Below are 27,162 nucleotides of genomic sequence, written 5' to 3'. Positions count from 1 at the left end.
GAGCTGTGAAGGCTCCGATGTTTGTGGATTCCCCCGGAGGCCGAGCGGAGCTCTCAGCTCAGGCGTCCATCTTGGAGCTCAGTCACCATGCTCCCAAAAATGAATTTTAATAGCATTTTTGGTTTGTGGTGCTCAGATGCAGTGTAGTTCCACTTTATTTGTATACATTATGGGTAAAAAAAATCTCCTGCTAGTTCTTGATTATTGCCTAATCAGTCATCAAGAGTGCAGCTGAGACATGATAAATCAAAGCCCTTCCACCTAAACATGTTTAAAAAAATGTGGCTTAGGAGTGGTTTTGCAGCTGCTTTTATCTAGCAAGGAGAAAAGCATTTAGAAGTGATCCAGTGTGTATGAGCCATTATAATCAGTTACAGGAACCAGTTTTTTTCCTTTTGGGATAAAGGTTTTACATGAATAAATAAAAGCTCATTATTTAAGTATCCCTGCCAGTGTTAAATGGTTTATCTCATCCCTGTAAACTGATACATTCTGCTGGAAAGCTTGTGCTTCTGAAAAACAACAAACATGAAGCCTTACAAAAGGAAACTAATGCAGCCATCACATCTAAAAATGATGCAGTATAATAAATGTTTGCTTTTGGGTTTAATACCGCTTTAAACTGGAGAGATGCAAATGAGAATAAAAGTAGAATTATGGACAATGTCAGCCAATCAGGCTTCACCTTTTATTTTGTAGGCTAACTACACAAGAATCCTGATCGAATGTTATGGACAGCAGCTGCAGTTTTGCCCTTATTTCCTGTTATTCATTAAGCCCCTTAATGTTTATTCAGCTTCTCACTTTTTTTCTAGAACCAGAAAATAAGTTTTGAAACATATGTTTTTGTCCTTTTGTGCATAAGTTAGGGATGGTCTTTCTGTATTTTGTTTTGCACAATGAAGAATATCTGATTTAGAGTACATCAAGGGAGTGTTTTTTGTTTTTTTTTTGCCTACAGATTTTGGCACCAATAGGTGTCTGTCTTTCCTATTTCAGAAAATTTCTGAGGTATGAAGCCCTAGGGCACATAGCATTGGACCATCTGCTTCAGTTTAGCAGCAGACGTTAATTAAAGTATTCTCAGTGAAGAAAGTGTGCTTGCACAAGCTTTGGAGGAACACAAAACACTCAAGACAAGAAGACTTTTTCAGAAGGCATATGACAAAGCTAACAGAATATTACTGTACTAATAGTCTGAATCATGTATTATTCACTAAGGAAATGTGTAATGTTTTGAACACATTTTCATTATGGGAACAGCCTAAAATCAAATGTTTTACATTTTATGTCAGGTAAATCTAAATAAATTGCTTTTGAACTTTTTTTTAATACCACTTGTAGCCAACAGGCAGTGCATTGAATCAGTTCACCAGTACTTTGTTGATGGAATTAGGTTCTATACTATGAAGCTGGTAGTTCAATCACCTAATTTTCAGTGGAGGGACATCCCTCCTCCCTTTTTCTAATTTATTAAACTCTATATAGAGCTTCAATTAAACAAAGGTAGTCAATGAGTCAATACTAGGCTCTATTATTAGAAAGGCCAGAACTCTCTGTGAACACAGTGTCATGGAAGCACATTGTATTAAAATGTAGTTCTAAAATTAAGGCTTTATACATGTAATTCAAATGTGATATAAATTATCCATTCGTGTATTCGTAAGCATCCACCAACATTGAAAGTGAATTGGCTAAATCCATCTGCCTTTTAAAGGGTTTTCCACTTAAAGTGGTAGTATTTTTTTAACTTTTACCGTATAATAAAGCTTACCTGTAGGTAAAATGAATAACTCCTAAATGTGCACCATTTGGGAGATATTCTATCTTTTTTAGTCTGTGCATGTGATCTGAAGGAATGGCATACCCCCCGCTGTTCCTTCAGAGTACTGTGCCATGGCTCGGGACTCCTGCTTGCATGTGTGAGAGTGACGTCATTGCGGCCTGACCTGTAAGGAGTCCAGAGCTCATGAACATGGAAGGAGGACCAGGGGAAGATGGAAGCCTCTGCAGTGGTGATAGTGTGCTGCAGGAGGCCTTCATTTTAAGGTAAGTCCTACATAATGTGCTAGTATATGATGCATATTAGCAAATGTCTGTGTAACTTGCGAGCCAGTCTGTATCCACCAAATATTAACCTCTCAAAACCAAGGGAATGGACACTGACCGTCCAAAATATATATAGGATCGCAAACACTCAACACAACACTACCTGGGTGTCCAAAAAGTCATAAATATATAATGTGTTGCTCTCCCAGTGACAATATCTTTGATGTATATATCTAATTAACCTTGCTATGCAAAATGATTTTCAGGTATTAAAAAATATGCAAAATCAAACTATGTGAGTGATTTAAAAAAATATAAACCACTATATTGTATATAAATTAGATAATAATAACCGCAAAACCAATGAATAGTGCATAGTGAACTAAAATATATAACTGAAAATAATACACATCATGAATAGTGAAATACTCAAAAAAAAAAAAAAAATTATATATATACTGCCAAATAATTGTGATATAAATGTCCTTTAAATACAGTGACTTTGTGCTTGAATAAATCTTGATTTGGTGACTTTTTGTGAATCTGTGACTTTCTTTGAATCCTCAATTGGTAAAGATGTATGCTCACCTCCTTGTTAGCCTGCAATTAGGCTATACACACTTGTGGTTCACCTCCTATGGAACCTGCTTAGATGGAATTCCTCTTTTGTGAATGGTAAGAACGTGGATATGCGTTATCCTCAGATTGCCCATGTGCGTTTTTCCATATGTGGGAACAAATTGCCAGACATGGTGTTTTATCCTTATAAAAAGGTTTCTCCTTTATTGCTTGCCAACAGGTACACTCACATATGTGATATGCGGTCTAGGATGAATTGCTCAGCTCTAATGATCCGCCAGCCGTCCTGCCATGCACCCGCCGTCTGTCCGATACTCCAGCTCTCTCCGAGTGACACCGCAGCCCCACCCCTACGCGTTACGCCACTGGTCACGTGGCTTCATCAGGGGGTTGTGATAGGTTAGTCACTCTTCTATTGCCGGATTAAATAGCCCGGCCGCGCCATTTTGTTGACTATTCAACGGGGGCGGCCATGTTTTTGGGGGCACTTTGTACAGCGATAATGTTGCCAATTCTTACATATGTATCCTTACTGCTATGTCTACCCGGAGAGAGAGCCTGTGACATGACTATACGGCTTGGCGGTACGCAAATCAATCATTAATGTACAACAGTGTAGCACTCCAACACCTCAAGATATCAAATATATTAATCCACATGGAGGTATGTGATAACACCCACAGCCATGTATAAACAATTCTAATGCATGTACAAAATATTTATTTCAATAAAAGTATATTCACGGAATACTATATAAACATAAATAATAAAAATTAAAATGGGGAAATAATATGAGTACTTATAACAAATACTCTATATGTATATCACCCATATAACATATCTAGAATCTACCATTCAAAAAATCATGAATGGAGAATGATTGAAAGTTACATATTAAAATAAATTGTGTATATGATACACACTAGACCCCCCTACATCTATTAACCCACATGTTAAAGTGGGCACGGATTATACCTCTAACCATACATCATGTATTAAATATAAATGAGAATAACCATATGTATATATATCTGCGTGGCAAACGAGAGACAAAACCAACTGATGGTATCCCTCCCTGTTCATCACGCAAATACATACACTATATAAATATTAAACCAGAAACCCTATGTAATTGACGTACAGAACATTACTACACACTACACATCACTAATGAAGCATGATAAATCGAATTCTTTATTTAATCCACCTGGTGCTAAACTCCCTAACTCATAGATCCAGAAAGACTCTTTTTTACTAATTTCTCGCACCAAGTTGTCTCCCCTCCAATGTGGATTGTGTTTGGTAATACCCCAAAATTCTACTTTCTCCGGATTTTGGTTATGGTGCATTTTAAAGTGCACTGATAAGTGATGATATTTATAACCTATACTAATATTGTGTATGTGTTCTTTAACACGTTGTTTGAGGCATCTTTTTGTGCGTCCTATGTATAAATAATTACATGGACATTTCAGGGCGTATACTACACCCTTACTCTCACATGTAATGAATTGATCGATATTATATTGTTTCCCATTTTTGGGGTTAGTAAATGATTGTCTACGTTTAGGATTTCCATGCGTTCTTTTACAACTATAGCATCGACCGCATCTATAAAACCCTATCTCATTAAAGAAACTTAGGGTACTATTTGATTTCCGGGGGGGTTCCAATACGTTTTTAACTACTCGGTCTCGAACATTGGATGCCCTTTTATAAATGAATCGGGGCTTATCTTTAATAATAGGTTTAAGGATCTTATCTAATTTCAGTATATTCCAATGCTTGGATATAATGTTCTGTATATCTCTATGTTGTTTATTATAAGGTAATATTATCGAAATATTCTGTTCATCTACTTTTTGTTGTACTTTCTTTTCTAGTAATGTAGATCTATCTATAACTTCTATTCTCATACTTTCTTCTACTATAGTTTCTCTTTTATACCCTTTATCCACAAACCTTTGGGTCAATAATTTGCTCTGTTCTCTATAATCATCTACATTGGTACAATTGCGTCGCAATCTCAGGAACTGTCCTCTAGGGACATTCTTAATCCATGGCCTGTGATGACAACTACTTACAGGAATATATGAGTTACGATCTGTTTTCTTGAAATAATTAGTTGTTATTAGACCTTCCCCTGTATTCTTAAGATTAAGATCTAAAAAATTAATCTCTTTCTTGTCAATAATCCAACTTAATGTAATATTTTTAGTATTCTGATTCAAATCCTGATAATACTCAATCAATGATGGAACATCCCCTCTCCATAATAGTACAATATCGTCGACGAATCGACCATATTGAACTATATTACTATTAATATCATTGAATATGACTTCATCCTCCCATTTTGCCATGTATAGGTTGGCGATACTAGGTGCAAAACGGGCGCCCATCGCCACACCCCTTATTTGTAGATAATACTCTCCTTTATACCAGAAATAATTATGTTCTAGCGAGAATTTTATACATTTAATCAAAAATTTAATTTGTTTTTTACAAAGGGAAGAGTATTTATTTAAAGCCCATGATGCCGCGTCTAGCGCTCCTGTATGATCTATGATGGTGTATAACGAGGAGACGTCCGCTGTACTAAGGATCAAATCACTATCTACCTCAATCGTTTGTATAGTATTGATAACATGTGTGGTATCTTTAATATATGCTTTGGTTTTTTCTACCAAGGGTTGGAGGAATTGGTCTATATACTGACCCATCCTGGCTGTTAATCCATCTATTGCATTAACTATTGGTCTCATGGGTGGATCCTTTATGTCCTTATGTATTTTTGGTATAGAGTAGATAATTGGTATTTTACTCACCGATGGCACCAAATATTTTGCCTCTTTCTCATCTAACATATCTTTCCTCTTTCCATATTCTATTATTTTATTTAACTCCTTTTTATATAACTTTGTGGGATTACCAGACAATTTACAATATGTTTCTGTGTCTTCTAGCATTTTACTCATAGATGTTTCATATGAATCTTTCGATAATATTACTATTCCTCCCCCCTTATCGGCCGGTCTTATCACTATATTGTCTCTATCTTTCAAAGACTTAATGCCTTTATTGATGTCAGATTCTCCTTTGAACGTTTTGATCTGTAATGTCTCTATATCTTCCATTACTAATTTTTTAAAACTATTAATGTATATATTATCTTGATTTTTGGGATTGAATGTAGATTTATTTTTCAACGTACTGTGTAATGTGTTACCAATATTCTGACTACTGGTTTTAATCGGATTTTGTATAAAATACTTTTTCAAATTTAATTTTCTCACAAATTTTTGTACGCTAATGTAAGTTTCAAACTTATTCAATTTATTAGTGGGTGCGAACTTTAAGCCTCTATCTAATACTTTAATCTCTTCTCTGGTTAAAGGTATTCCGCTAAGATTGTAAATGCCCTGGCCTATGGGTCCCTTCTCCTTTTCTTGTTTCCTGTTTCTTCCTCCTCTCTTTCCCCTCTTTCTGATCTTTCTGTGTTGTGTGTGGGATTGTGATCCCACCCTAAAAAAGGGTTGGGAATGGGATTATCTTGTTGTAACTGCTCCAAAGGTGAGTAACTATTGTGAATGGGTACATTATACTCATGATTGGATGGTGGAGGATATCCTTGTTGTCTGTAACCTGGGGATCTATAGTAATTAGGTCTGTATCCCTGTGTGTACCTCGGTGGATGGCCATACGGTCTTCTATAACCACCCCCTCTATATCCTTGATTGTAATATGGTTTGTATCCTGGATGGGGGGGTCGGTGAGGGTCTCTATTTTGAGGTGGATACTGATCATATTGTTTCCAATTGTCTCTATTATGACCATGCTGAGATGGTCCCATCTCTTTTTTAGATATAGGTGTTTTCTGAGTATGATTTGCATTTTTAGGTGTTGTAAATGCTATTGATTTTTTCACTACCACCTCACTATTTGGTAAAGATTTAGTGGGTGTACTCTCTATAGATGAAATGCCTGTGTTATTGTTTGTATTTTGCCATTTGTACACCTGTTTGGAAATATAATCTTGTGTGACTCTTTGATATTTCCTTTTTTTCTTATTTTTATTTTCCTGATCTTTATTTTTTACAAACTTATTCAATTCACTCATATATTTGCCAAACTCAGAGTGATCCTTATATGAATCTATTTTTTCTGCCTGTTCTTTTACATTTATTTCAATCTTCCTCATTTTCCTTTGTTTTCTTTTAGTGAGAAATACCAACAATTCTAAACTTTTCTCACTAAAGAAATTGTACCATTCAATTTTATCCTCTTCCTCCGTTAGTCCATCTGCGATGGGTAAGTCCCATCTTAACTTTCTGGGTATTAATTTTTCTTTTATATATTTTTCCATGGTTATGATGTCCCACCATGCATTAATTTTTTTCTCCATTAAATGTCCTGCTCGTCTGAACACATTGTGAATATTTATGTCATTTTTATCATCTGCCTTAAATATGGCTTCAATATCTATATTCCTATTTTCCAAATAAGTGAATACTTCCATGTTGTCTCTAGCAAGTATGGTAGGTAGTTAATCAATTAGCAAATGTCTGTGTAACTTGCGAGCCAGTCTGTATCCACCAAATATTAACCTCTCAAAACCAAGGGAATGGACACTGACCGTCCAAAATATATATAGGATCGCAAACACTCAACACAACACTACCTGGGTGTCCAAAAAGTCATAAATATATAATGTGTTGCGCTCCCAGTGACAATATCTTTGATGTATATATCTAATTAACCTTGCTATGCAAAATGATTTTCAGGTATTAAAAAATATGCAAAATCAAACTATGTGAGTGATTTAAAAAAATATAAACCACTATATTGTATATAAATTAGATAATAATAACCGCAAAACCAATGAATAGTGCATAGTGAACTAAAATATATAACTGAAAATAATACACATCATGAATAGTGAAATACTCAAAAAAAAAAAAAAATTATATATATACTGCCAAATAATTGTGATATAAATGTCCTTTAAATACAGTGACTTTGTGCTTGAATAAATCTTGATTTGGTGACTTTTTGTGAATCTGTGACTTTCTTTGAATCCTCAATTGGTAAAGATGTATGCTCACCTCCTTGTTAGCCTGCAATTAGGCTATACACACTTGTGGTTCACCTCCTATGGAACCTGCTTAGATGGAATTCCTCTTTTGTGAATGGTAAGAACGTGGATATGCGTTATCCTCAGATTGCCCATGTGCGTTTTTCCATATGTGGGAACAAATTGCCAGACATGGTGTTTTATCCTTATAAAAAGGTTTCTCCTTTATTGCTTGCCAACAGGTACACTCACATATGTGATATGCGGTCTAGGATGAATTGCTCAGCTCTAATGATCCGCCAGCCGTCCTGCCATGCACCCGCCGTCTGTCCGATACTCCAGCTCTCTCCGAGTGACACCGCAGCCCCACCCCTACGCGTTACGCCACTGGTCACGTGGCTTCATCAGGGGGTTGTGATAGGTTAGTCACTCTTCTATTGCCGGATTAAATAGCCCGGCCGCGCCATTTTGTTGACTATTCAACGGGGGCGGCCATGTTTTTGGGGGCACTTTGTACAGCGATAATGTTGCCAATTCTTACATATGTATCCTTACTGCTATGTCTACCCGGAGAGAGAGCCTGTGACATGACTATACGGCTTGGCGGTACGCAAATCAATCATTAATGTACAACAGTGTAGCACTCCAACACCTCAAGATATCAAATATATTAATCCACATGGAGGTATGTGATAACACCCACAGCCATGTATAAACAATTCTAATGCATGTACAAAATATTTATTTCAATAAAAGTATATTCACGGAATACTATATAAACATAAATAATAAAAATTAAAATGGGGAAATAATATGAGTACTTATAACAAATACTCTATATGTATATCACCCATATAACATATCTAGAATCTACCATTCAAAAAATCATGAATGGAGAATGATTGAAAGTTACATATTAAAATAAATTGTGTATATGATACACACTAGACCCCCCTACATCTATTAACCCACATGTTAAAGTGGGCACGGATTATACCTCTAACCATACATCATGTATTAAATATAAATGAGAATAACCATATGTATATTCAATGATATTAATAGTAATATAGTTCAATATGGTCGATTCGTCGACGATATTGTACTATTATGGAGAGGGGATGTTCCATCATAGATTGAGTATTATCAGGATTTGAATCAGAATACTAAAAATATTACATTAAGTTGGATTATTGACAAGAAAGAGATTAATTTTTTAGATCTTAATCTTAAGAATACAGGGGAAGGTCTAATAACAACTAATTATTTCAAGAAAACAGATCGTAACTCATATATTCCTGTAAGTAGTTGTCATCACAGGCCATGGATTAAGAATGTCCCTAGAGGACAGTTCCTGAGATTGCGACGCAATTGTACCAATGTAGATGATTATAGAGAACAGAGCAAATTATTGACCCAAAGGTTTGTGGATAAAGGGTATAAAAGAGAAACTATAGTAGAAGAAAGTATGAGAATAGAAGTTATAGATAGATCTACATTACTAGAAAAGAAAGTACAACAAAAAGTAGATGAACAGAATATTTCGATAATATTACCTTATAATAAACAACATAGAGATATACAGAACATTATATCCAAGCATTGGAATATACTGAAATTAGATAAGATCCTTAAACCTATTATTAAAGATAAGCCCCGATTCATTTATAAAAGGGCATCCAATGTTCGAGACCGAGTAGTTAAAAACGTATTGGAACCCCCCCGGAAATCAAATAGTACCCTAAGTTTCTTTAATGAGATAGGGTTTTATAGATGCGGTCGATGCTATAGTTGTAAAAGAACGCATGGAAATCCTAAACGTAGACAATCATTTACTAACCCCAAAAATGGGAAACAATATAATATCGATCAATTCATTACATGTGAGAGTAAGGGTGTAGTATACGCCCTGAAATGTCCATGTAATTATTTATACATAGGACGCACAAAAAGATGCCTCAAACAACGTGTTAAAGAACACATACACAATATTAGTATAGGTTATAAATATCATCACTTATCAGTGCACTTTAAAATGCACCATAACCAAAATCCGGAGAAAGTAGAATTTTGGGGTATTACCAAACACAATCCACATTGGAGGGGAGACAACTTGGTGCGAGAAATTAGTAAAAAAGAGTCTTTCTGGATCTATGAGTTAGGGAGTTTAGCACCAGGTGGATTAAATAAAGAATTCGATTTATCATGCTTCATTAGTGATGTGTAGTGTGTAGTAATGTTCTGTACGTCAATTACATAGGGTTTCTGGTTTAATATTTATATAGTGTATGTATTTGCGTGATGAACAGGGAGGGATACCATCAGTTGGTTTTGTCTCTCGTTTGCCACGCAGATATATATACATATGGTTATTCTCATTTATATTTAATACATGATGTATGGTTAGAGGTATAATCCGTGCCCACTTTAACATGTGGGTTAATAGATGTAGGGGGGTCTAGTGTGTATCATATACACAATTTATTTTAATATGTAACTTTCAATCATTCTCCATTCATGATTTTTTGAATGGTAGATTCTAGATATGTTATATGGGTGATATACATATAGAGTATTTGTTATAAGTACTCATATTATTTCCCCATTTTAATTTTTATTATTTATGTTTATATAGTATTCCGTGAATATACTTTTATTGAAATAAATATTTTGTACATGCATTAGAATTGTTTATACATGGCTGTGGGTGTTATCACATACCTCCATGTGGATTAATATATTTGATATCTTGAGGTGTTGGAGTGCTACACTGTTGTACATTAATGATTGATTTGCGTACCGCCAAGCCGTATAGTCATGTCACAGGCTCTCTCTCCGGGTAGACATAGCAGTAAGGATACATATGTAAGAATTGGCAACATTATCGCTGTACAAAGTGCCCCCAAAAACATGGCCGCCCCCGTTGAATAGTCAACAAAATGGCGCGGCCGGGCTATTTAATCCGGCAATAGAAGAGTGACTAACCTATCACAACCCCCTGATGAAGCCACGTGACCAGTGGCGTAACGCGTAGGGGTGGGGCTGCGGTGTCACTCGGAGAGAGCTGGAGTATCGGACAGACGGCGGGTGCATGGCAGGACGGCTGGCGGATCATTAGAGCTGAGCAATTCATCCTAGACCGCATATCACATATGTGAGTGTACCTGTTGGCAAGCAATAAAGGAGAAACCTTTTTATAAGGATAAAACACCATGTCTGGCAATTTGTTCCCACATATGGAAAAACGCACATGGGCAATCTGAGGATAACGCATATCCACGTTCTTACCATTCACAAAAGAGGAATTCCATCTAAGCAGGTTCCATAGGAGGTGAACCACAAGTGTGTATAGCCTAATTGCAGGCTAACAAGGAGGTGAGCATACATCTTTACCAATTGAGGATTCAAAGAAAGTCACAGATTCACAAAAAGTCACCAAATCAAGATTTATTCAAGCACAAAGTCACTGTATTTAAAGGACATTTATATCACAATTATTTGGCAGTATATATATAATTTTTTTTTTTTTTTTGAGTATTTCACTATTCATGATGTGTATTATTTTCAGTTATATATTTTAGTTCACTATGCACTATTCATTGGTTTTGCGGTTATTATTATCTAATTTATATACAATATAGTGGTTTATATTTTTTTAAATCACTCACATAGTTTGATTTTGCATATTTTTTAATACCTGAAAATCATTTTGCATAGCAAGGTTAATTAGATATATACATCAAAGATATTGTCACTGGGAGCGCAACACATTATAAGTATATGATGCATACTAACACATTTTGATATTACCTTGCGGGGGACTTTTTTTTCCCTTGCGGTTTACTACCGCATTAACATGTCGATTTCCATAATCCTCTCTTCAACTTCCTGACAAGTCGTGGAGCCAAGTCCTATATGACACATTTTTAGTTATCACTTAGGCCAAAGACAGGGTTGTCAAGAAGTGTAATATAGATAAAAACCATGGGTGGCTGCATTTCTGGTTGGATGAGCGAGGTGTTCTTGTTCTGACAGAAACTGCAGAATGTCACTTGCCATCTAGAACATAGCCTGTGTCGCCTGGTCAGAGTGGGCTCAGGTTCAAATGGGTATTTCTTCGCCCTTCTTTGTCTTGCATAGTGAACCTATGACTGGCAAGCAACAGAATTCTAAGTGTCAAATGAATCATACTGTAAATGAACCCCCCACCTGTCTAGCAAAATGGTCAGTTTATAATCTCGCAAATCTCAGCCTTCTAAGAAAAAAGACCAAAAACCATTATAGCTTTCCTTTAAAACTATGTTTTTTTCTTTAAGCAGACCTAGCTATATATATATATACTGTATATATTTTATGTTAAAGCTGATTTCCATGTTTTAGTGACGTTTGAATAGTTCTTTTGGACCAGGCTGGTTCAACAAACTATTTGCTCCACTAACAGGTGCAGCGACTGTGTGAGCTATATAAACTGTAGGTAGCCTCAGCTACCTACAGTATACAGTACTGTATTAAAGAACAAAATCGAGTCGGGTTGAGTGTTTTTCATCCAGTCACAGTGAGCATTGTATTCTATGAATGAATACAAAGCTTCCTATGATTGGCTGAGGTGGAAATTGTGACATCACCCACCTGCCTCTCCACTTTAGCCAAATGTCCAGAATTTAGCTAAAGCATATACCTCTTCCCCCATAGATTCAATGAGATTTGTCTCTAAGTTTGGGTTTGCCAAATTTTGAACAAGATTCCCCAAAACGTTGGTGAATCAAACCTGGGCAGATTGACCCATCACTACTTCCTAACTGCTTCTGTTAGCATAGGCACAATCACTTTCCTGGAGTTCAAGGACTGCTTTTTAAATATACATTTTGGAATAGTACATTTATTCTGTCTGTTATGTCAGGAATGTTTTTTTGTAAACTTGTAAATTTACTTATATATCAGCTTGAAGCATATTGTAGCCCACATTATTTTTGTTGCCAATCTCTACCACAATCTCAATTTCTCTGTAGAGTTCTATCAGGACTCCATGGAGTATAGCCTGGGATACAATGAGATAAAATATATTAATGCTATAAAATGCAATGCTAACAATGCATGGCAGATCAAATGCCACAGTAGGCTATTTTTGTGCTTCTAGTGTCGTTTGGAAGATTAGAGGGACAAGCTGAACAATTTAAATCCTGGGTTCCATTGTTACAACCCTATAATCAGCATTCAAAGGTTGCCTAAAATATGATCCCGTGGCTTTAAAATGTAATTATTGACAAGCACCTGTAATTTAGGCGACTCATAAATGTTGTAAATCATTGTTTTTGTAAATCATTTTTTTTTATTATAAATATCTTGTAGGCAGTGCCTTACTTTGCCCTGACACTTCTGGAACAATAATTTGAATTGTGCTTGTACTCATGCTGTTTCTAATGCTTTCATTTACAGTATTTATTGTATTCATTTATATAGCAACACCAAATTCTCCATTGATTTATGACTCATGTGCGCTCCTGTCCTCAAAGGAGCTTACAATCTATTGACCCTCTTATAAACACAAGCTATGTCCAATTTGAGTGGAATCCTATTAACCCGCCACTATGTTTTACATTTGTGGAGGGGAACTAGATCTCCTGGAAATCTACATAAATACTGAGGCAACACACAATGGCCATTGCGATTATGGAGTTGATTTACTAAACACTAATAGGCTGTTCACAAGAAAGTTGCACTCTGCAAAGGGATTTCCCCAGAGCTTAGTGGATTTGGTGAAATTTATACGCAATCATGTGCAAGGAAACTGAGAGCATATTTGCATATTGCACTTGATTGGATGATGGAAGTCAGCAGAGCTTCACCTCATTCACTAAGCTCTGGGGAAAAACCCCCTGCAAAGTGCAACCTCCCCTAAATACTTAATGTGTTACTAAACCCACAACAGTAAAATCAGTCTGTATATGCAGTAGAGCATGCTTGTTACACTCACTGTGGAACCTAAGGAGTTAGTGTAAAAAGGCTGTTTGATCCTGTCTTCTGTGATCCTCCCCTTCTTCTACTGTCCCCAATCCATCTGCTGATAGTACAGAGCTCTAGGAGTCACTCTACACATGCTCAGTTTAGTGTGTATTGCTAGAACTTTTTTTGGGGGGGGGGTGCATGTGATTAGCACAGGGCCAATCAGTGCTCTCCAGACAGAGGGTCAGGGGTCAGCAGCCTCCTAGGACAGTCAGAGGAGAATGAAAACTCCTACAAGACTCACCAGTGCTCAGCTGGACACTGATAGAAGTCACAAAACTGGTATATACTGCTGTTGAGAAAAGGTATTTAGCAGTTTATATTTACTAAAATAATTGCATTTCTATGTTCTGTGGGAGACCTGAATTAGTGAATGCAGGATCCTGGGTTTAGTAACACTTAACAGTCAATTTGCCTTTAGTGAATCAACCCCAATGCTTCTGGTGGAAATTGAATTCAGTATCTTAGTGCTGCAAGACAACCCTTCAAATCATTTGACCATTGTACTATGTATGGTTATATGGATTTCTTGCAAGAAGTGGCTGTATCATTTGTCATATATATGCATTAGGATTCTGAAGAGAAGATGACAACACTGCTATCCATATAAAGAGTATGTAAACCAAACATTTCATATTCCTGATATGTGCCTGCTGTGCCATGTACTTGTATGATAAAATATCCTGTTCTCTTTGTATTGCTTCCTTTGTGTGAAATCCCTGATGTTCCTGCCAGTCCCTCTGTTTTTCTAATAACTGACCACACTAAGCAGAGGGAATTTTTTTATATTTATGTACAAATGTTTTGCCTTTCATTTCTATTTTAAGCTGAATATGTTGTTTTACAAGGTAAAGGTTTACAATCACTTGGTTGACCACGTGGAAGTTATAACAAGTGTAGTATGTATTTATTTTTTTACAGTGTCTTTTATATTTGTTTTGCAGGTCTGATGCTTGTTTCTTCTTCCTCTACATCATAAGTGTAAAGATTCAGAGGAGTCGACTTGGACGATGCCTTCTGAGATATGCCTCAGGTAAATGTGCCTTGCACTTCTCTCCAAACTCTCAAAGCTTGTCATTCCTATTTAGACTGAACTTAATTGAAACCTCTTTCAGGTTAGTCAGGCAGATGTGAATTGAAAGCTTTGCCTATTTTGCTTGGTTAGGCACTAGAGAACAAACTTGTAGAATGCTATTGTAACAAATAGCATCCTTGTTAAATTAACCACAATTGCCCCATTGACAGCGATGGAAACTGTCTACATCCCACGCTCTATTTTTTTTCTATTTATTCAACCCACAAAGACAACAGTGTGGGACCTGTTAAATGTTTCTTTATCCTAGTTGATTATTACAACCATTTATTAGAATAGTGAATAGACTGGCAGAGGCTTTTTCATAACATATTTTAATGAAGTTGCTCTTTGTGTATTAAAACACCCTGGGCTTAGGGACTTTTGGGCTGCTCTAGAAATTATGAACATATATACAGATATTCTCAAATGGCTTCTTTTTACACTGTCAAATAAATACCCCTGCGCACACCCCAATTCTACACAAAATAATAAATTGCCAAAAGTATTGGATTCAGGTGTTCCAATCACCTCCATGGCCACAGGGGTATAAAATCAAGCACATAGGCATACAGATTGCTTCTACAGACATTTGTGAAAGAATGGGTTGCTGTCAGGAGCTCAGTGAATTCAAGCGTGGTACTGTGATAGGTTGCTACCTGTGCAATAAGTCCCTCCGTGAAATTTCCTTGCTGATACAGTAAATATTTAAAGGTCAACTGTTAGTGGTTTTATAACAAAGTGGAAGCAACTGGGAACAACAGCAACTCAGCCATGAAGTGCTAGGCCACATAAAATGACAGAGCGGGGTCACCGCATGCTGAAGCTCACAGTGCGCAGAAGTCACCAACTATCTGCAGAGTCAATAGCTAAAGACCCCCAAACTTTGTGTGTCCTTCAGATTAGCACAACAACAGTGCGTAGAGAACCTAATGGAATGGGTTCCCATGGCTGAGCAGCTGCACCCAAGTCTTATGTCACAAAGTGCAATGCAAAGCATTGGATGAAGTGGTGTAAAGCACGCTGCCACTGGACTCTAGAGAAGTGGAGATGTGTTCTCTGGAGTGACGAATCATGCTTCTCTGTCTGGCAATCTGATGGACGTGTCTGAGTTTGGTGGTTTCCATGAGAACGGTACTTGCCTAACTGCGTTGTGCCAAGTGTAAAGTGTGGTGGAGGGGGGGTTATGGTGTGGGGTTGCTTTTCAAGGGTTGAGCTTGGCCCTTAGTTCCAGTGAAGAGAACTCTTAAGGCGTCAGCATACCAAGACATTTTGGACAATTTCATGCTCCCAACTTTGTGGGAACAGTTTGGGGATGGACCCTTCCTGTTCCAACATGACTGCGCACCAGTGCACAAAGCAAGGTCCATAAAGACATGGATGAGCAAGTTTGGGGTGGAGGAACTTGACTGGCCTGCACAGAGTCCTGACCTCAACCCGATAGAACACCTTTGGGATGGAATTAGAGTGGAGACTGCGAGCCAGGCCTTCTGGTCCAACATCAGTGGCTGACCTCACAAATGTGCTTCTGGAAGAATGGTCAAACATTCCCATAGACACACTCCTAAACCCCGTGGACAGCCTTCCCAGAAGAGTTGAAGCTGTTATAGCTACAAAGGGTGGGCCAACTCAATATTGAACTCTACGTACTAAGAGTGGAGTGGCATTAAAGTTCATGCGCATGTAAAGGCAAGTGTCCCAATACTTTTGGCAATAAAGTATATATATATATCTCAAATTAATTCTAATCAAATTAATATTTGCTGCTGCCAAATTTCATAGCGTACCACCAACTTCAAGAACTAATACAATATTACAACAATTCAGCATTACACAACATTAATACATTTTTAGTAAATTCCTATTCACACGCTTAAAGTGTCCATATGTAGATGAATGAAAAACCAAAGAAAAATAGAATGAAAGAAGAAACTCCATGTGTATGTGTCCTTAAAAGAATAATCCTCAGTGCTTCAAACAAACAAAAGTTCTTTCATATTCCACATTTTGTGCCACACCTCCACCCATAGCAGCTCACTTCACATATTGATCTTTAATCACTAGGTCATGTATGCTTGTCCCTTTAACGGATGTTTCCAAGATAAATCAAATTGATGAGGTGTCTTCTGAAAAAACTCTGCATTAGGAGATACAGCTATCAACCATGTCACAGGATCACTTAGAAAAACACATTGAACCACATTGAAACAATCATAGTGCTGTCCATAAAAACACACATTTATTAAAAAAGTATACCAAAAACTGCACTCACAATAAAGGTGCACAAAGCTAGTGCACCACAGATCACACATATATTTCTGATCAACACAGAGAGTATTATAATGAGAGGCTGCAGCTTGTGGATGCAATTCACACATTAAGATGACATGATTTCCCCTTTAACTGCTAAAACATTTCAATGGGTAAGGGAAGGGTGGGAGGTGGAGAGAAAATAACTCTCCCTATCCTTGTGTAACGGTTTTACTGGTACCACACCCCTAATGAAATAATTGCAACAATTCAGTGTTCACAAATATTAGTGTTCTCTTTCACCCAAAACATCAGAAGAAAGACGTCATACGTCTCCGGCTCTGCCCCTGACACGGTCCGCCACAGGCTTCTTCAGAGGAATTAGACCTTTTATTTTTAGACAGTTGCTAAGTAAGACTCATTAGTAGGCTTATTCAACAAAGATATAATGCATGTGTTATTTGCCCTAACTATTGTTTAGTCATGTGAATGTTAATATCAGCTTTTGTTGGCTCAGACTTCTGTAAATAACAATTGTTATAGGAAATATCAATCACTATAGCTTAGTAAATCAAGCTATTGTCTCTTATAGATAATCTTCTTATAGAAAAGTGCTTCTCAACTCCAAGTTCTCCAGTACCCTCAACAAGTCAGTTTTCAGAATTTTTCTTTTGAACAGTTGAAGTTATTGCTGTCTCAATAACACAGATTAAATCACCTGTGCATGATGAAGGAAATTCTAAATGATGAAGGATGGAAAACATGCTCTGGGGTTAAAAGAACTGAGGGAGCAGTTACAGGCACTCATGAAGAGTGCCTGGCTACGCCTGCCCTTTCCACCCACCTCCTCCACTCAGCTGTACTACATTTCAGTTATCTTCTAGATTGCTTCAGGAACCTTAGAACCTTGGGTTTTCTAATATACGAATACGAAGTTAATTTAGGAAGTTGATGCTTTGCCCCCTTCCCTTTTGTGTTTCATCATCAATCAGAAATGCATCCTTTCACATTAATGGGTCAGGGGGTGGAGAATTTGACATGGTGGATGCCTTGCACCAACTCCAAAGTTAAAGCTGGTAATTGCTGCTTTCCTAAGCTGAAGAATTCTTAGTGCCTTTGGGGCAATCTTAACTATGATACCACTACCTTCAACTAACCTGTGTAGTTTATTGGCATGTACAAGTAAGAGAAGTTTGAGTTAAAGCTCAAAGCTGCCTTTAAGAAATTTGTTTGCCATTTGGGGTAATATCCTTCATATTTTTGAACTATAAATTGAATAATTCTTAGGAATAATATAAAATATTGACTTTGAAAGTGTGCCAATTTACTATTCTAAATCTGGTACTGTTAAAATGAAAAGTATTTGGGTTCAAATTACATTCTAGTAAATTGTCTGTAAATAAATCATGTATTTAGGACATATGTTAAATATAAAAAGGAACTTTCCTTAACGCTGAAAAATATGGCCAGTTAAAAAGTAGCCCAAGACAAAAACTGTTTGAGAGGTCCAAGCATTTTAAGGCATGGCACAGAACTATAAAGAATACATTAAAAACGTCTCTATGTTATTAAAGACACTTAATCAGTTGCTGAAAAGCAATGGAAAAGGTTGCAACAAGTGTCACCCAGGGAACCATTGGCCAATGGAGAGACTCGCAGCACTGTAGAGAGGCTATAGAGTTTTCACTTTTTTCTTTAAAACAGGTTTATATTAATATATACTGTATAAGTTCACTGGTGGGAAGGTTTACCAAATATATATATATATGTATACCATATAGAAAAGAATCACCCCCTTTAAAATAATCACGTTGTTGCTTTGCAGCCTGAAATGAAGACGGACACAGTTTTTGTTTTATCCAGCTGTATTTACTCAGTGCAACTGAGTTGGAATAAGGAACACCCCCTTGTGTCTGTATTTTGTTGAATCACCTTTTGCTTTAATTACAGTCTTTACAGAGGGAATATATATAACCGTCCCACAGCAGATAAAAAATGTAGCAGCTATCCAATTAATATATATATCAATTGGTAAAATTATGAGGAGAGGACAGCGATATTTAGTGTCTATCAATAAACATATAGATAAATGGGGAAACCTCCTGCGCTCAATCCTAATAAGCTAAAGATAAGCTGCTACACCTGCACCTTATTACCTAAAGTGATAACCCAGACTAAATAAAAAATAAGTGCAGCGCTCATAAATAAACTACATCTCCATATATACACATAATGACATATTAGTGAACAAACGTGAACCATATTGAAAAAAAAAAAAAAAAAAAGTGCAACAACAAAATGGTGCTACAAGTGAAGATAACCATTAATAAGCCCCTATATCAGGGGATGTATCTAATAATGATAGTGCTCAGTGTCAACACACTCTATTCATCAATATAAATGACAACTAAATCATAAAAAATGCAATAAGTGAACACATCACTCAAAAAAAACTTGATATATAAACACAAAAAGTGTCACCAGTGTCCACGTCATAAATACACATGCAGGTGAATCTTGTGTGTTGCTAGGTCCTGGTAATAATAGCACACTCGGCTAGATTGGCCCCTCACCTCCTTACTGCGACCCTAAAAGGGCCTAAATGCCTTATGGATCTCTCCTGGATCCTCCTGGGTAAAAGCGTATCCACCAGCAATATCCCAAATGGCTCTTATCCAGACATATCAGCTCCCACATAATCCACAAAGAAAAAAGCCTCCATAGTGCATTATCATTTATTGTTACAGTAAGATAACATATACAGGACACTCACATTTTTCCTCTTCTTGTACAGAGCATATAGAACCTCATGCATGGGTGTACTTGCTGGGTTCTCTAGGGTGTCCAAACATGGCGTCCGCACCGGAAATGACGTCACTGAATTTTAAAATTCAATTTTAGTCTCATCTGACCATAACACCTTTTTCCATGTGGCCTCAGAATCTTCAAGGTGCATTTTGGCAAAGCTCAGTCATGGCTGCATGTGGCCTTTCTTGAGAAGTGGATTTTTTCTTGCAACCCTCCCATACAAGCCAAATTTGTGGAGAATATGTGATATTGTTGTCACATTCTCACAATGACCACTCTGTTATAAATTCCTGCAACTGCTTCAGAGTTGCTGTTGCTGTAGGCCTCTTGGTAGTCTCTCTGACCAGTTTCCTCCTGGCTCTTTCATCCACTTTGGTGTGACGTCCTGATCCAGGGAGGATCTGTGTTGTACCAAAATACCTGATCCTTTTTGCAACTCAGTGATTTTGTTTTTTAAATTTTTTTCTGACATGATGTTTTATCTTTCACTTGGATGAGTAATAACAGCTGGATAAAACAAAAAATGTGTCTGTCTTCATTTCAGCAAAATGCAATTATCTTAAGGGGGGGAGGGGTGATTCATTTCTATACCCACTGTGTGTATATATATATATATATATATATATATATATATATATATATATAAAAAATATATATATATATACAGTTGTGTTCAAAATAATAGCAGTCAGAGATCACTAACCTGATCAATCACTGTTTTTGGTAGAAATGATATTTCTACATGGCAAATAATTTACTAGCAGGTGTAGTAGAGTAATAGAAATCCAACAGACTAAACAGTCATGACATGCATGCTGCTGATTCTGTGTAATTGAATCACTAATTGAAAGGGGCATGTTCAAAATAATAGCAGTGTGGAGTTCTATTAGTGAGGTCATTCATTCTTTGAAAAACAGGTGGCAATTATTGCCCTTATTTAAGGAAGGAAGGCAGCAAATGTTGTACATGCTGGTTACAGTGCATTTCTCTCTGAAATTCTGAGGAAAATGGGTCGTTCCAGACATTGTTCAGAAGAACAGCGTACCTTGATTAAAAAGTTAATTGGAGAGGGGAAAACATATGAAGAAGTGCAGAAATTGATAGGCTGCTCAGCTAAAATGATTGCAAATGCTTTAAAATGGCAACCAAAACCTGAAAGCCGTGGAAGAAAGCGAAAAACTACCATTCGAATGGATAGAAGAATAGCCAAAATGGCAAGGACTTAGCCAACAATCAGCTCCAGGAAGATCAAAGAAGGTCTAAAGTTACCTGTGAGTACTGTTACAATTAGAAGATGCTTATGTGAAGCCAAGCTATCTGCAAGAACCCCCCGCAAAGTCCCACTGTTGAAAAAAAGACGTGCTGAAGAGGTTACAATTTGCCAAAGAGCACATTGACTGGCCTAAAGAGAAATGGCGCAACATTTTGTGGACTGTTGAAAGTAAGATTGTTCTTTTTGGGTCTAGTGGCCGGAGACAGTTTGTCAGATGACCCCCAAACACTGAATTCAAGCCACAGTACACTGTGAAGACAGTGAAGCATGGTTGCGCAAGCATCATGATATGGGGATGTTTCTCATACTACGGTGTTGGGCCTATTTATCACATACCAGGGATCATGGATCAGTTTGAATACATCAGAATACTTGAAGAGGTCATGATGCCTTATGCTGAAGAGGAAATGCCCTTGAAATGGGTGTTCCAACAAGACAACGACCCCAAACACACCAGTAAATGTGCAACATCTTGGTTCCAGACCAACAAGATTGACGTTATGGAGTGGCCAGCCCAATCCCCGGATCTTAATCCAATAGAAAACCTGTGAGGTGACATCAAAAATGCAGTTTCTGAGGCAAAACCAAGAAATAGAGAAGAACTGTGGAATGTAGTCCAATCATCCTGGGCTGGAATACCTGTTCACAGGTGCCAGAAGTTGGTTGACTCCATGCAACACAGATGTACAGCAGTTCTCAGAAACAGTGCTTATACAACTAAATATTAATTAAGTGATTCAAAGGAAAGCAAAATCTTCAAACATTTTTCAGTTTATATAGTGAATGTTTGAGTTTGTAAAGAAGAATACAAACACTGCAATTTTTTTAACAGTGTAATATTCACTTTTCTTAAATTTTTTAGAGGAACAACACAAATTTGATCTATTTTTCTTCATGTTTTGATTTGGAATAGAATGTGTAGTGTTCCCAATGCATTTGTGTGTATGGAAATAAAAGCTATTAGAAGGATTTTGAGCTTTATTCACTTTTTTTCAACACACTGCTATTATTTTGAACACAACTGTGTATATATATATATATATATATATATATATATATACACTCACACATCTGCTTACTTACTTACATACACAGACACTGGATTATCTTGGCTGAATGTTGATTTGTCATCATGCCTGAAAAGTTAACCTTTCCTCTGATGTACTTTAATTGTTAAAACATACCCTTTACCCAACACTAAATCTAACACTTACACAAAATCCTAAACATAACTCTTGCATTTAACATAATCTCTATCCCTAAATTGAACCTAAAGCCCCGTACACACGATCAGAAATTCGTATGAAAAATGCTGCTTTCAAAGTGATCGTACGATAATCTGATTGTTAATACACAACAATCGTGCAAAATTACAAGCATGAAGCATGAAATGTTTGCTCTACGATACCAACTAGTACAATTTTCATTTAACCAGTACAGTTTTCATCTGAAAAGACAATGCAAATACATTACAATATATTATATCACTGAATCTGTATGCTGACCTACGAGAATTTTTGTAACTTTAGTAACCTCTTCACTTTCAATATGAGACTAGCATGCCAAATAAAAAACAAAAACGCACATTTATTCATTCGATATTCTCAATATGTATATGGGGCTTAATCATTACCATTTGTACTTTTACACTGATACCCTTTATCAGTTGGGCAATTATACCAATGGTGTGCAACAAGTGAGATAAGAAATGGCTCCTTCCTTGAGTGCAGACAGGCTTTTGCGTTGTGATAGAATCCCTTTAATGACTGGTTTAAACAAGTTTTCCACTTCTAAGCTAATGCACTTTAATGTTTTAATATGATTTATATGCTCTCATATGATTTCACAGTTCATTTTGTACAAGGTCACTATGAGTGTATCTTTATGACTTAATGTAGTGGCTCCTATCTAGTTTGCATATATTACCATTTGTTTATACAAAAGGTGGGGATGCATGGGACACAATGATATTAACATAGAAATTATTAGAAGTGCCTCTGATTTCACAAAGCTTACAGGAGACAACGAGTGACTTGTATGCTAGTTTAATTTAATAAATACTAATAATATTTGATGTTCAGCTTGAACATTATGTGGTAGTTACCCATGTAAAATAGTTCAAGCAGTAAAAGATCTTTATTTTCACATCTTTACATAGTTTAATATTATTATATTGGATAAGATCATACATTAATTTTCCTTTGAATTACTGAAGTCTATTGGCCAAACCACTGGCAGTAGTTCATGGAGATCTATTGTGTTCTAAGGTACTCTTAGTACGGCTGTGTTGATTCTGTCAAAGTGACATACTGTATATTGGGCATTGTGTGTCATACTGTCTATGCAGCTTTCAAGTCCATACACAAGGCTCCATGTCTAAGGACTGTAATGGATTATTACTGAACTGAACAAATGTAGTCCCTGTATATGCTATTGAAAAGCAATTATTAGACTGTACAGTCCAACAACCAGGTGTTTGCAGAATAAAATATTGCCTAATCTGGAGTCATGTTATGTTTTTATGTAGACCCTTTTTCTTTCCAGTTCTGTCATGGAAATTAAACATAGGTATCCAGTAGAAGCTAAAAAAAATATAATATTGATTTGAATATAAACGTACAAAGAAACTGTATATTCTGAGTTTCGGTGCTACTGTATCTTCCCCTTCTGACATAGTCATTTACACACGAATGTTCTATAGTAAACCAAGCCCTGGATACCTCCATATTTACTGTTTGTATTTAAACAAAGTAAACAAAAGTTTTATATATATTTTCTATATGTATACTAATGCATTTGGTTTGTTCCTTGACCCCATATAAGCATATTTTATGTTTTACAGTATTCAAGAAATGCTAACGGGTCACAGGCATTGCCATTCTATGTCACATAAAGATTCTGTCCTGTCTGCGTTAAACCAACAGAGGAGCGATGGCATTCTCTGTGATGTTACTCTTGTTGCTGAAGAACAAAAGTTTCATGCCCACAAGGCTGTGCTGGCTGCGTGTAGTGATTACTTTCGGGTAAGAACTCACAGCTTTTTACATTGTGTATGTTGAAGAAGACAATACTAATCGTAAAAAGTTATCCTTATATCTCGGTCTTTTCATTTGATATATATGAATACATTATTTAAAGAGCACTTTCATTCAGTAAAATCACGAATATGGATTGCCTTCGTAGTTCATGGAACACTACACGCTAAGGTCAGAAAACCCTTTCAGTTCCCTATTCATCTGAGTTGATTAAGTTCTTGTGGTACAATTCAGCACAATTTCTTGAACATCTGAGTAGTCCTTCAACTCCTTGCTTTATGATTTTTGTTGTGTAACTTTACTTTTATGCTTCAAAGCTGTGAGGTTGTAGTACATGCAGAAGGAATGCAGTGTTGGACCCAAGGAACATACATATGGGCCTGCTTTTTCATAGACCAATTTCAAGGTCATTCTGAAAATGAGGTCAATCAATCATGAATAGGGATATACTGTATATGGGAATTATGTTACATTGATATGTTAATTTGTAAGCAAGTTGAGACAATTAGTAGGATTTCAAAGAGACCAGATAGTTGGTACCTGAATTGCAGGTGCATTGGTCAACAAGATGCCAAAATTATGAAATCTTTCAAGAGAAGCATTTTAATAAATAATGACAGCATATTCCAAACAAGGATATACTCTAATGGCAAAAAAATGTATATACCCTAAAAAAACCTCTCATGAACTTTTGAGGTGCCCCAAGGAAAGCCACACATATGTAAATAACTAAATAATTCAGGGAGGAAAGGCACTCCCCATTTATTCTTTATTGTTAAGAATTGTCACAATAAGGTCATCACAGAGGATAAGAGAACTGGTTCTGGTCAGTTCAATTAATTGTTTGAAAAAGGGCCTGGATTCTTTCCTAGATACACAAAATATAACTGGATACTAGTATTTATAGGGAACATTGATCCAGGTCATATCCGGTTACCTCTTGGGGGATGAGGAAGTAATTTGTTCCCCTGCTGGAACAAATTGGATCATGCTTTAATTTTTGCCTTCCTTTGGATCAACTGTCGGTATAGGATTGTGTATATATACCAGCCCTCCAAATTTCCACTCACCTGCTCGCATTTGGTGAGTGGAAATAATAAGGCGGGGGCGAGCAGGGTTGGGACTAGGAGTGGGTGGGAGGAGCAGTGGTGGGGGGCAGTTACAAGCGCCAATCTCCTTTTATGACTTTCAGTGGAGCAGCTGAAAGCTGTGGGAGGGGGAAGAGGAGAAGCAACTTCCATCAGCTTCATTGAAAACCATATAGGGAGACTGGTGCTTGTTGCTGCCCCCACCACTGCACCGATCATCCATTGGATTTCCCTTTCTTTCTGGGCCCCCCCCTTTGTGCTTCTCAGTGCCCAGCCCTACCTTCCATCATCCGTACCAATTGGAGAGGAGAGAGGCTGGATCTGCTCTGCCTCCCTATGTGCTGACCCACACTCTAATCTATGCAGCTTCTTAGAAGGGGATGTGTGGGCGGGAAATGGTATACAGAGCAGCTGGCAGCTCTGTGGTGCTTCTGACTGAGCCAGGGAGCCGGGAGCCGGGAGCCATCCATGTGAGTCTGACTTTCCTTTCCCCGCTCCTCTCCTCTCCTCTCCTCCCCTCCCCTCCCCTCCCCGTTTACATTACTTTATGTTAATTTTGTAAAGTTGTTTTTGATATAAGGATGTGGTGCTCTTGTTTTAGGTTTTATCAGCGCCGTTTTTACTTGAAAAAGAAAATGTAGTCATACATCAAAAGTCACTGATGGGGATATATGGAAACATAAAGCCCAACCCCAACTCCAGACATCCTTCCATGCCCCATATCTTTTTTAATACATAGCTTTTTCAGGTTTCATGTGACATCTTGGGTCCTCTTCATCTTCTAGTGGTGGGTCCTGAACAGTGGTGTCACTATGGAGGTGCAGGGGGGTTGCTGACCACACCCAGATGACACACACCAAAGGGATGACACCATCAGGGCCAGCGCCAGCATAATCTCTACTGATGCCGTCACCAACGGTGCTATACAAACATGGCATCCCTAGCATCCAGGGCACGTCTGGAGAAATGCCGGGGATGCCGCGTTTGGCATAGCACCGGCGTCACCTGCAGGGACTCCAGCAAGTAAGTGCAACCTGTTGGGAGATGATGCTGAGTGGGGAAGAATGGATTAGTTGAGGATTAGTTGAGGCAGGGCCTGCGTTGGGGAGGACCTCGGACAGGCTGAGGCTGGGACTTCGCTGAAGTAGAGTGCTGGCTTGCTGCTGCTCCGGGCCCGGGATAGAGGGAGGGGAGGGTAGACTCAAGTACCAGCTGTTTGCAGTCGAGACCATGCTGCCCCAAACTTTTCCTATGGCTCACAGAACCCAGCTCCTCACTACACCTCCAGTGGCTCCCTGATCCCTGGACACCCTGTGACACTGCTCCATGGGGCTCATTATGCTTGGGGATGGAAGCTGGAGTCACCAAATAATTACCCACCTCCTGGATCACCTGTGTTGCCCATCCCCACCCGACCTTTGCTTTTTAACCCTGTGTCTGCTAAAATGCCATCATCGTCATTACCCTCACACTTGGGGGTTATAAGTGGGTTCTTTCCTTTTAGGATGTCACCCTCCTTTTAAAATCAGTGCCCCCCTCCCATCCCTTACCCTTCAAGTGGCCTCCATTCCTAAGAAAGGTGATCATGGTGAAAGCTCTGACATACACACCTGCCAGTGGTAGCAATGTGCTTAGCCAGAGCCTCCCATGGCAAAAAAATTATGGGGGGGGGGGGGTGACACCATGTTTTACCACACCAGGTGACACCAACCTTAGTGACACCACTGATCCTGAATGCTGCAGAGAGCAACAACACATACAGACACACTTCTCTCTGCAACCTTTCGCTGTGAGTCAGGTAGACAGATGATGCATCACCATCAATGGGGCAGATCCTTGCCACTCTGTGCTTATAGAAAGTGGGTTAAATCTCGCTAATAAACATAAAACCCAGAAGAAGAGCAGCAGTGAATCACAAGGTGGGGAATCTG

The 27,162-nt window shown here is 37.7% G+C and overlaps 1 protein-coding gene across 1 annotated transcript in view; it reads left to right on the top strand.

The window, feature by feature from the left end:
- Positions 1–27,162, top strand: part of KLHL32 (kelch like family member 32) — a 246,851-nt gene that overhangs the window by 71,082 nt on the left and 148,607 nt on the right. Inside the window, exons 2-3 of the mRNA XM_089665298.1 lie at positions 14,650–14,738; positions 23,951–24,131. Of these exons, the coding sequence (XP_089521424.1) occupies positions 14,716–14,738; positions 23,951–24,131 (204 nt within the window). The 5' untranslated portion in view covers positions 14,650–14,715. The remainder of the gene's footprint in view (positions 1–14,649; positions 14,739–23,950; positions 24,132–27,162) is intronic.

Source organism: Staurois parvus, unplaced genomic scaffold, assembly GCF_062004578.1.
Source record: "Staurois parvus isolate SC_StPar_1 unplaced genomic scaffold, SC_StPar_1.0 ptg000048l, whole genome shotgun sequence".
Classification (NCBI taxonomy): domain Eukaryota; kingdom Metazoa; phylum Chordata; class Amphibia; order Anura; family Ranidae; genus Staurois; species Staurois parvus.
Note: the sequence above shows the minus strand (reverse complement) of the source record. Positions and strands in the feature narration are given on the sequence as shown.